This window comes from Cottoperca gobio, chromosome 13 (assembly GCF_900634415.1).
Source record: "Cottoperca gobio chromosome 13, fCotGob3.1, whole genome shotgun sequence".
Lineage (NCBI taxonomy): Eukaryota > Metazoa > Chordata > Actinopteri > Perciformes > Bovichtidae > Cottoperca > Cottoperca gobio.
The window spans coordinates 24367516-24379933 of record NC_041367.1 but is presented as its reverse complement, the minus strand read 5'-3'; the positions used below and the strand labels follow the sequence as shown (position 1 = coordinate 24379933).

Here is a 12418-nt window from a genome sequence, read left to right as displayed (position 1 = left end):
TCTCCACGGGCAGCGCGGTTGGCCACTAGAGAGCATCTGGTCAAGTCTTCCAAAGCCAGACAACTTGCGGCAACCATCCCTTCACTGCAGCCTGGCCAGGCAGCAGCACATCAGAGGGTGGTGCAAAAGATTCAGATGCAAGACCCCCCAGAGCCTGCCTCCATTCAATACCACTGGGTGATCCCAATGAACTCCCAACAGAGCTTCTATACTTTGAATCCCAGCGGGAAGACTCAGTATGGAAGGCTGCAGTTTGACTGGATGAGGGGACATGAGGAGGACAATATGCTGAGTGTCTGCAATATAGAACAAGGATACTGCTCATAAACTTGGCTTTGTACCATCTTAACAGATCTACTTGGCAACTGGCTGGCTCTGGAATCATTCAATTATGAGGTTATTTGGTCAAACAATAAAATAATCTGTGGCATTATTTTTGTTTACATTATGGCAAAGTAAGTACAGTAGCTTAAGTTAAACTATGGAAATAACGATGCTGGTTGATTGGTCCAGACTAAAATCTCTTACAAATATTGAATTGTTTGGCAGGACATTTTTCTAAAAGAATGAATTCTAACGACTTCTCTGATACCCTATCTTTTCTTCTAGCGCCACCTGCAGGTCACATCTGTCCATTTACCGATCCCTGATTTTTCTTTAGCACCACCAGCAGTTTGACATTTGTCTCGATAACTATCGGATGCTTTGCACTTTGGTTCAGACCTTCATGCCATGCTGGTGGAAATGTTAGAACTCTCTTGATTGCCTGTAGACTCTTGTAGTCGTCAGTGTGTAGGTAAGGACTGAGATTCTGTGGAGTTAATCAACTGCAACAAGTGTCTGAGCCGTTCGCTGATATATGATTAATAACAATACACAGGACAAATGAACAGGTATAACACACAGCTTTATTGACATTTGATTATTTAATTTGACATGATGTGTACATCAAGTGCCAAAAAGAAACCTCGACGATACAATGTGAACATTTTGTCATTAACGGATTGACGCAACAATAAGTACTGTGATAAAGAATCTAAATACAGAAACATTCTATGTTAATTCATACAGAACTTAAAGCTGAAAAACAAAAAATGGCTAACATTGCTTCATATTGTCTCAGGAGGTTTAACTTAACTATAATATACAATAAAAACCTATAAAATAAAAGAAATAAAATATGGCAACACACTAAATGTACAGTGGGTACACTGATGCAGAATGAAGGAAGAGAAAGCAGGCATTGCTCTATGTAAGGCAGATATGCAGAAATACATTTACTGAGATGGCACTTTGACAGAAACTAAGACAAAAAATGGCATTCAAGTCCTTAAGGTCTACAACTTTCTAAATATTTTGCTTTTGGAAACACTTCAGTGACAACATTACAGCAAATACAAATATTTCATTCATTTCTTTGTTAATTTGATACAAACAAAAACATTTTGAATAGCTGTGGATGCACTATACAGACATGCACTGCATTCACCAAAGTATATATTAGTTTTGTTTGTTGAATGCAATGGTGCTTTAGGAGAACACAACTTGTATGTTGCATGAATGAGATAATGGCCATTAATCAGTCAGTGTAATGAGTGGAGCAATACAGCCGCAAAAGCCTTACAGTTTAAATAAACAACTTGTTTGTTTGGCCCCTTAACTTCTCTAACACAGTCAATGAGTTTGCTGCAGTGGCCTTTACCTTGTAAACAGTCGGTCTTACTACTGTAGTATTTACACCGTATTTAAAAATCATAAGCTTAACGTGGTGCTGCCAAGATTCAACATCAGCAAAGCATGAACAGGACAAACTGCTGTTGTACAACAGCCTAGTGCACATTTAAAATCTGAGCAGAAAACTGAAAACAGGATTGCAGGGATTGCTCCAGCGTTTAACAAGTAATCTCCAGTCGTGTAGTTGGACGACACTTTGTTTGTGTTCAGTACAAACTGAGCATCACGAGCTGTGCCTCTGGTGGAGTAACACTAGGTTCTCCCTCGTGCTTCTCATCATATATATTATAAATATTCTCCCTCTGTGAAAGAGGTAGAACTGAATGGAGAAGTGAAGCTACGTAGAAAAGTTACTGTTTAAGATCACATTTACATTTATATCTACATTTCTCAACGTTCACACCTCAATGAGGCCCATTTAGTGCAGTGTTGCCTGCTCCGAGCCACACAGTGTGCACTCGTGCCCAGAACCTTATCTTTGGTACCATCAAATGTCAGCCTTTCCAAATGAGAATGCAGCTAAGAGAGGAACTCTAAAGATGAAACATCCTCGGTTATATTGGAAAATATTTGAGAATGCTGAATTTAAATGGCATCCCATTTAATATACTGATACTGATATGCATTAAAAAAAATAAACAAAAAAGGTGCTGACAAAAATGTTTAAAGGCCATTTTGTGTTAAGGCAGTTTCTACATGGCTCAGGAGATGTTCCATGAGGTACTGGATTAACTAAACACAACTTTGGTCCAAGTCGTGTTTAAAATCCTCAAACATTGATTTGACTGAGCTCCTCTGGTGCACCAGAAAGTCACCGTTCTTTTTCTCAATCTGTCAAATCTGTAACAAAATTAAAAAAGGAATTCAAGATTTTACACAAGGCTGTGACAGTCTGCACTCAAGGACCCGATCACCTCCAGAGCCCTGCCGCCTTCCGCCGGGCAGGATTATCTGGCGTCGTTGAGCTGCCGGGCAACCGTCAAGATCTCCTTGGCTCCTTTGATCAGCAGTAAATTGGCCAGGTCGACCCCCAGGCGCTCAGCCCGGTCCTGGGCTTCACCAGAGATCTTGCTGGCTGTGACTCCCACACGCTGGACCCGCTCGTCCACCTCATCGATGCTCTGCCATACAAACATTAGCCATATAAAGTTTGGTCTGTGATAAGATGGCTGACACACAAATTAAAAACACACTTCACTGTGTTCCATCCAGTCTGTGATGCTGTGTTCACACCAAACTTGTACAGGTGAAGTAATCTGGTTTAGTACAGCGGTATGAACCCAAAATTAAAAGATTATGCTGTGATTTAGTTGCAATAAACGGATCAAATGTTGCCGAAAACCCATAACGTCATGATGCGGATTTATAAGAAGTCAATTAAAGTCAATTCAACTGAATTAATGCTGCGTCAGGTCCGTCCGCAAGAGGTCAAGGAAACAACTTTTTAAATGTTTGTTTTCTGAATGGATAATCGAAATCACAGAATGAACGAGTGCAATATCCAAATCACAGCAGGGGCAAAGTATGTGTCAACATACCATTCTGAATTAAATATTGTGGTGCTGCAGAGCTACATTTTGTCCAGCCCTACAAGTCTATACTACACACCATGAACATTTTAATATATTTTTTAACTAAATGAGAATAATGACGCAAAAATTAGCATTCCCCCCCAATATTATGAATCATATCGCAATTGAAATATCAGTCAAAATAATCGCAATTAGATATTTTTTTCAAATTGTTCAGCCCTACTACAAACACTGTCACTTTAAAATGATGCAAACTTACCAGTATTTAAGATGTTTATAATGGATGACGGCTACAATAACTTTGTCCTCCAATTTTGATTTAACAACGTCAGTGTCGGCTACACAGCGTCACGCAAAATTCTCGCTCGAATTTCAACATACACGAAGTTTGTGCCTTTGCATTGGCATCGTTTGTAATGTGTGTAAATGTGCTTTGTGTTTGTTGTGAACAAACCATTACTCTTTGTGAAGTCGAACAAGCCGTTACCTTGTCATCAGCAGCAATGCTAGTCTGCATGGTCTCCTTCAGACTGTCTGACCCGTCCAGGCTGAATACTGCCCCCGTCAGGTAGAGCTGCAATAACATCAGAAAGTTTGACCTTCAACCTCTTGTTCTCTTGTAAAGTTGATTGCCAGAGTAAGATATAAATCTAACCTCTGTGTTGCTTGTCCAGGTATGTTTTCTATTTTAGGATCCAAACAGGGATTATGTTACTTATAATATGAAGACTAACTAGCTCTACACTGCATATAAGATCTATTTTTCTTTATCTCCTTGTCTCCTACACTTGGTGAGGATGCTAAATGTGTACGTGGGACCAGTTAGCCTCAGTCTATTAGCATGATATCACGCCTGTAACCATCAAGTGCATATTTAAGGTTCTTGTTGAAACGAGTTAGCTGGAAACATTAAAAAGTCAGTAGGAGACAGAGGTTTCAAACAACTCGTGGAGCTAACGTTTAATTAGCTACCTAGCTAGCTGGTTTCCAGACTGCTTTCCTCTACTTCTGTCTGAAATAAAGTAAAAAATGACAGAGTTGTGGCTGATAAATCTGCCACCGCTATCGCTGTAAACTGTATATGTTGTGAACAGAAAGCTTGACATGCATAGCAACAGTAACTAGAGGGGGGAGGGGCTTATCGAAAGGTCAATTGTATGCTTGAAAAATGTGTGTGCGCCTCTACCTCGCATTCTTACCTGAGAGTCCTTAATTTCGGTGTGTACAGCCACCGGAACACTGCACCCCCCCTCCTACAAATGACAGTTAAATTGAATACATGGGGATTTCTATATTCATACAATGTGAAAATGAGTCAATGACTGTGTGTGTGGTGTACCAGGTGTCTGAGGAAAGCTCTCTCAGTGATGCAGCGCAGCACAGTGTCTGGGTCGTGGAGGACTGACACCATCTCCAAGATGTCTGTATCTCTGGCCCGAACCTCCACCGCCAGAGCCCCCTGTCAAAACACACACACACGCACGTAGTGTGGAAGTATTAGCTATTGCGTAGCCTTCTCTTCTATGTATTAGTCATATTTTCCATCTTGCTCTTACCTGTCCAACAGCATACATACAGTCTTCAGGCCCCAGGATCTACCAGTGGAAACAATCAGACAGACTGTTAAAGTTATAGCTCGGGTGTGTTGAAGTGGGGTTGTATGAGGTACTTATCCATCTATGTTCTCTTCACAGGCACCATTTTAGTGTACACTGATATTGATTTTTTTTTTTAGATGTCTGAAACACGTTTTGCTGCTGCCTCCTTCCACATCGGTACATTGTTCACCGTCCGTGCTAGTACTCCTGTCTGTTTCTCCAAACTGTGGGCATGCCACATCTACGGAAAAAGTACCTCAAACAACCCCATAAAACCTTTGAATGACAAATGATTTGACTTCACAGGGAGAACTTGAGATGATCATGAAGGGTTACCTGGCTGATCCGGTTGTCCCAGCCCATTCTCTTGAGGCCAGCAGCAGCCAGGATGATGGCAGCAAAGTCCTCCTTCTCATCCAGCTTCTTCAGACGCGTGTTCAGGTTCCCACGCTGGAGACGCCAGCTAAGGACAACACTTCAGAGGCAATTCCATTCTGGCTCCTTACTCGAGCCCTAGCACGGATTGTTTGTTGTGCAGTAAAATCTAAAATAATTTCCATCTTAACTTCAGCTATCATGATGTTCTGACTCACAACAATGGCTTCCTAAAAAGGATACAATATCTTTAAACTCCAGGTGGGGGAATCTCTTCTTCAACTGAGCGGCGCGGCGCAGTGAACTGGTGCCGATCACACTACACAAACACACAGGAGAAAGTTAGTTAACCATACTCTGATATTACTGAAAAACAAACAACTAGTTGAACTGTACCTGTTCTTTGGCAGAGTCTCAAGAGTTTTCCTGGAATGTTTGGGGTGTAATACCGCTGCATCATGGGGGTTTTCTCTTCTGAAAGCAGCAGGAAGCAAAGGACAGTGAGTTGGTTACACAACAAATATTATAATAACCTGCAGAATGGTCAATAAGTAATATTTGACTCAAGCCACACTATCTTTGTCACAAGTCATCCACCCCCAAAAACACTGTCTTTCCCCACCACCAGGTACTTTCTAATAAAGAAAAAAAGCTACAAAAAATGAAAAAAGACACCATACCTATAAATAATAATAAAAATATTTCATACAAGAAATGCGACACAATGTGCTTTACAATAAGGGAAAATAGACATAAAAACAGCGATAAAATGCCATACTTATTATAAATAAGATGGATGAAAATAGATTGAAAGATTGAAGATGAAGTATAATTTATAGAACGCATAACATAAGATGGATAACCGAATAATTATAATTTAAAAAAAGTTACAAATATTATAATCAGAACCCATATTTGCAGGATGTACATATACACTGCTCTGTTTCTTTTTATCTTTTCTTTTCTACATCAGTAGTGGGGATTTGAACGTGAGTGATTTCACAGAAATGCTGCAGTGTGAGTGCACCTACTTCAGCACAGCCCCGATGGTGAATCCTGCAGGCAGAGTGGTGGGAAGGTCCTTCAGGGAGTGAACAACCAGGTCGACCCTGTGGGACACAGGAGCAGTCATATCACACCATACATACATGCTCTATTTATGTCTCATGGTATAATACAGCCATTCAGTGCTGGGAATGTTTTACATGGTCGAGGCAGCAACAGATCAGAGCCACCTGCTACATCTGAGGCTGTGTAGGAGATCAAATCGTTTCCCTCTGCATGGGTTTCATGTGACAGTGGATGCTCTTATGGATTTCTGAGAGTAACTTGTGGATAAAAGAAATGACCTAGATTTGGCTGATTACGGCATTTTATTCACCGTTTTTTTATAGAGATTTTTCTGCCATAAAAATGCTTTAAATTCAATGAGAACGTTAGATTTTTACTTTTGCCGATTGCATTTATGCTTTAAAGAAAATCCTAAAAGTGGCATTTTATGAAAGTTATCTTGCTGAACAAGTATCATAAACTTTTGTTTGCCACAGAACCTTTTTTCTGCAATAATCCAATATCAATTGGCCTGTTGTCGAGGGAACAAGAACAATGCTAACTTCAGGGTTGGCCGACAAAAATGTTTCGCACCTGCAGCGCTCTATTGGCACAAAGTATTTCTAACTGACAGCTACAATGCAAAGTCTCACAAGTGAACCCCTGTCAGTGAAGCCCTGACGGTTGGTGTCCGCTGGTGAAACAATGCTGTGAAGCCAGTGTGGTGTCACCGATGACAGCGAGAACACTCACTCGTTCCTCTCCAGAGCGCTCTCCAACTCTTTGGTGAACAAACTCTTTTCTCCAATCTGCGTTCAGAAGAAACAAACAAGAGTTTTAGGTACGTTGTTACTTTGCGTTTATCTGTTACATTGAAAATAAGACATTTACAATAAGTGAATCCACGTTGGATTTTTATTGCAAATTTATTGGTCAAATTTTAAGAGTTTGGGCTATTTTGCTTCCATAACGTCTTTCTTTTTTCAGACCAATGGAAAAGAACATCAAAATATACATTTAGGTGTTTATTTGACTAACTTTGTATATTTGCATCTGTAGATTTCTCCCAAATTCACCAAACGTTAGCATTAGATAATGAATCATTTGCATATTTAAAGATAAAAAACATTTCAGAAAAGTTGTAACACAAAAAATTATTTTCCTAATCTAAGTAATCAACTGGGGAAGTTTAATGTTAAATTAGTTAAAACTTTGAATCCTATTTACCTTTAGTGCAAAATGGCTGTTTTCTCAAAAGTTTTGTGAAATCTCCACTTCAGCAGCACACACCAAACGTTGCAGTTTCATTCCTATCTATATACTAAAGGTTTTTACAGTGGGCTTTGTTCATATATCAACCATAGCCTGATTTATTGAGCATTCTATTCCTAAAAACACAGCGTTTACAGCATTTTCTGACTTATGCAGTGTTACAAAGACATATCCAAAATTCCCTCAGTAAAAACCTTTGACTACAAAATGAAGAATTTTGAACCTGGCTTTTTCAGATTTCTGTTCTGGAAATGTATGTAAATTAGCACATATTTAATAAGCATATTTAAACAATTTCAGAAAACTTGTAATACAAAAAAGACTTGTCATAATGTCTTAATGAGCAGGGGAAGTTTCATGTTGATATTTATTAGTTAAAATGTTTATCCTATTACCCTGTAGTGTCTCCCCATAAATCAGAGACTAGTCCTGCAATCAGTACTGAGTATCAACTGGACTCTAACGGTTTTGGCCCTAGAGAGCAATAAAGTGTGTTACAAGTCTATAATGTACAGCAGGTCATTTAAATACAACTAAAAGTTCTTACCGTGCATGTTTGTTGGGATTTTTTTAATAATAACAAAACTATACATGGTCTACTCAAATGTTCTGTTTTCTGATGTTGGCGAGGTCTGATTCTAATGTAGCCTTTGAATTGTGGCAATCACGACAAGCCTCACCTTTGATAAAGCTGTGTCAAGGATTTTGTCTCCTATCGTTGACATGGCAACTGAAAGAGAGAAGATACAAAGATTCAATAATATGATTAACCAGTAACAACTAGCAAAAACACTAATAGTGTCATTGAAGACACAGGTCTACAGGTCTTTCACAACTTTTGGAGTTATTCGGGTAATAAAATACACCCTCCAGCTGACACATTGGAGGTCATGACAACAATACTTCAGAACATCGGTTTTGTGAAGCCAGATACAATAGTAGAATTAAGCTACAAGCTTACAAGCTACATTTTACCATTAACATTGTTCAACATGTTGTGAGCAGTTTCATGTAGGAACTATTTTCTTTCTACCGAACTACACCCGCCAACGAGTGAGCACGAGCGTCTCGACCATGAGTAGATCCAGGCTTCCTTCTGCACGGTGACACGGTTGGCGGATGTATTTCAGAAATATAGTTCCTACAGGTATCTGAGACAGACAGGTACACACAACGAACAGACACATTATCTCCCCGCAGGTTTACGCCTGGTGGAGACAGCTGCTGTTGCTAGAAGATGTTGCGACAGCGCTACAAAGCCTCTGCAGGATCCTGCGACACAAAATGCAGGCGGGGATGATCCTCACCTATTTCCAAGTGGACGTCGGGGTACAGTTCTTTCAACTTGTCTGCCACACTGTCAGTCTGGATGCGAGCCAACTGGGATAGAAGAACACACTTTAGCTGGATTGTAACTGATATATTTCAAACAGCCCCCGACAGAGCCAGTGACCATCCTATCAGTATGGCAGACCGCAGGAGGAAGCGTTATCTTAAAAGACATTGTTGCGCTAGAGCTGCGCTAGAGCTGCGTTATCTCTGCGAGAAGAGCTCCAGACATCTTGCTCTGCTGTATCTTATCCAGCATGAAGAAACGGTCGGTGATAACTCACATTTAACTGACACTGAGGCTCTTTAATGCTGGTGTTCACATTTAAATTAGAGCTAAAACGTCAATTAAAAAGTCAAACTGGTAATGATGCAAAAGTCAAACAAAAATATATATTTTTTAAAAGCAAGCATAATAAAAGTTAAGCTTGATTTCATTAATGTAGTACTGTACCTGGCTCTTGCGGGTTCCAATCCGGATGACCCGACTAACCTTGCCGTTCCCATCCTGTCAGGACAAAAAAGAAACAAACTCACTGTCTGCAAACTCCTTTAAACATATTCTGATGTCCTTTAAATCAGCCCAACACATCAGCAACCACCTGTAAAACTAGCTCATTAAAGTGCTGAAACATTTTCTCTGCTCGCCTCACCCTGATGTACTTGTAAGGTCCTTGCTCCATAATTCTGTGTCCGCACTGAGCGTGTGCACTGTGGAGGCTATTGTGTGCAGTGTGGCTGAGGCTGCCTGCTGTGTCTTGTAAGTAGCTGTGCTGAGGTCATATAGTCTCATGTCTAGATACAGTGGTCTTTTTAACCAGACACCCCCCCTCCTCCTTCAGGACCTCCACCCCAGATATCTCTGGCTCCAAAAGATAAGTGTGCCAATTCATTGAGTCCGTTATAAAAGGCAGGGAGGTGCAGCAGAGTAGAGTTTTGTGTATGAGGTGTAGTCACAGGGTTTTTGATACATAGAGCCGTGAGTGGTTAGAAACGTTCCTCCTCTGAAACGCTTTATTTAAGCCACAAAAAAGCAGCTATCTGCCATAGAATAAGACAGAACAGTAGATGTAAAATAAACATGTAAAGCACATTTGTCGCTTCTGTTTCTTTGATGAAACTAAATTAAAAACACATTGCCTATCAAGGAACATATTTAACTGTGTACAAACTAAGCAATCGTAAAGAAAGCATTTTGTTAATGTGTCCTTCAGTGTTATCAGTAGGCATGAGACAGCATGAAAATGTCATGTCACGATTATCCTGGTATCTCTTACTGGAATCTCTTAATCTGACATTGTGTTAAGAAACAAATATGTTTATTGCATCACAGATAGGAAACATCTTTTTTACTTTTATATTTTTTAATGAATATCTTTTTTAGTGAAAAACAAAAATCAATCAACAAATCTTAATAAGGCGGTCATAAATCATAAGGTCCCCCTGCACATATAAAAAACATAAAATAGCAGCATTGTGCCAGTATGTTTCTCTTACAAGATAATTGCTGCATTTTTAAAGTCAGGCTGTATTTTTCACTTTTCTACAATGATAGTCGATGATGAGTTGAGTTTTAATAGTTTCATATCAATAATTTCACAATTGACTCGTTTCATTGATATGTTTGTATTTCATATGCATTATATATGTGATAACGTATACAATTATAACTAGTTTTATATTTTTTGGTTTGTTTTAGCAGACGCTCTTATCCAGAGCGACTTACAGTGAACCAACTACAGGGACTGTCTCCCAGACCCTAGTACCAGCAGACCACTAGGCCATCACCACCCCTTTTGACTATGTAAAAATAGGATTGTTTTAGCAACTTGTTCTTTTGTTCTTGTTCATTTGTCTGTCTGCAATACAATGTCTCTTCATTTAATGTTGTTTAGCTAGCAGTCAGGTTACTGCATGATAACAAAGACTCAATATGATTTTACAGCTGTCAGCAGTGGTGGAATGTAACATTTACTCAAGAACCGTAGTTAAGTACACATTTAAGATCTGTACTTTACTTGAGTATTGCCAATTAATGACACTTTTTACTTCTTTCAAATGGAAATATTTTACTTTTTACTCCATTACATGTATCTGAAATCTGTGTTTACTATTTACTGTCGCATGTTTCAGACACATTTTAAACTACTACTACCAAAAACACACGTAACAGGAGTGGGCTGCACTTCTTTGTAAAAGAGTTAGAAGGCTAATAAAGCAGTTAAATACGAAACGCTTCTGTCGATTTCTTCGGTAAATGCCAATACACCTTCACCTCTGAAAAGTGAACCGCCATGATATGTTTGGAAGTGTCATCCTGACACTCTGGGTTGGACAATTGTGCAGACGAACAGGCACATAGTTTTGGTTTGATATTGGTGTAACGTTTACCGCTTACTACTTTTGAACTTACGTTTATGAACCCAACAGGTCGACTACCTGGTCAAACGGTATATTTCAAACTCAACCCCTAAACATTTTCATTTGCTTTTTCCAGCTCGCATGTGACAAACCGTTCATCTTTTTTTAATCGACCAATGGAGAACCGAGCAGTGAAACAGACAGAAGGATTGACCAATCACCGCTCTCAAAATGACGGAGCATACGGAAATGGCGCTTGCCATCCACAGGGAGCACTGAAGGTGCTCCATGCATGGTGCAAAGCACCGGGTAAATATCCTTAAAACTTACCAGAGAACTTCCTTCCCCCGACATGTCGGTGATCAGGTTCACTCCACCGATCTTGCTCGAAACAACAGCGCGCTTTGCGTGACACAGAGACCATTAAAAAACACGAAATCCTTGAAAATAGTAAGGTCGCTCTTCTCATTCAGCTCCTCATGAATGAACGCGGAACTTGTGATGTCATGGACCGGGCGGCCAGAGGTCATTTCCTTGTTCCGTCTATCAGTTTACTCCAAAAGAATATGCAGTGGTTTTTTATGCTTGTCGAGGAGCGTGTTGCCGCTTCTTACAGTTTCAGAAATAGTTTCAATGATCGATCCATAGAGAAGTTGACATTACCAATAATAACATTTTTAATAAATAGATCGGTACAATCAAATCTGCCCCAAGGAAGATTATTTTTGGGCATCGCTTTATGGAGAAATGTTGGATGGGGACAAGTTTTGTCTTGGTAATAAAGTTTAAGAGGTTTCCTTTAAAATGTTGAATATAATATATCCATCAAAAACGACATTAGAGATAATTACAATTGATATTGATTATTATAGAAATAATCTGGCATGTGTGTGATCCCTGTATGTATACCAGAATATTTTGGGTGGATGTTCAACATTACATTAGAAGGACATTTAAATGTATGTATCTATATTTATAATTATTAGTAGGCTACCACTGGTATGGATAGTTTTGTGAGTGAATACTATTTTTTGTACATAATTGATACATAACCTAATGTTCTCCAAAATAAATACTTTTTTAAGAAGCCTATCAGTTTCCTTTTTTGGACGGTACGCAAGGAGCCTTATGTTAAAATAGGAAATGTGGGTTTAAAGTGTTGGATGC

At 39.4% G+C, this 12418-nt stretch overlaps 1 protein-coding gene across 3 annotated transcripts; it reads right to left on the bottom strand.

Moving 5' to 3' along the window:
• Nucleotides 1–890: 890 nt before the first annotated feature.
• On the bottom strand, nucleotides 891–11789 carry LOC115018046 (porphobilinogen deaminase-like). 3 transcript variants are annotated; one of them, XM_029446853.1, is made up of 15 exons: nucleotides 9544–9699; nucleotides 9345–9398; nucleotides 8869–8941; nucleotides 8242–8291; nucleotides 7043–7098; nucleotides 6271–6348; nucleotides 5636–5713; nucleotides 5483–5558; nucleotides 5201–5314; nucleotides 4823–4861; nucleotides 4606–4725; nucleotides 4466–4519; nucleotides 3922–3949; nucleotides 3754–3840; nucleotides 2720–2855 (listed from the first exon to the last, which is right to left on the bottom strand). In XM_029446853.1, the coding sequence occupies exons 1-14, from the start codon at nucleotides 9571–9573 to the stop codon at nucleotides 3773–3775; spliced, it is 918 nt and encodes a 305-aa protein (XP_029302713.1). In that variant the 5' UTR covers nucleotides 9574–9699; the 3' UTR covers nucleotides 2720–2855; nucleotides 3754–3772. The 3 variants fall into 3 exon arrangements, with proteins under 3 accessions (XP_029302712.1, XP_029302711.1, XP_029302713.1); XM_029446852.1 differs by lacking the exons at nucleotides 3922–3949; nucleotides 9544–9699 and adding an exon at nucleotides 11582–11789 and having other exon boundaries at nucleotides 891–2855; XM_029446851.1 differs by lacking the exon at nucleotides 3922–3949 and having other exon boundaries at nucleotides 891–2855.
• Nucleotides 11790–12418: the final 629 nt, after the last annotated feature.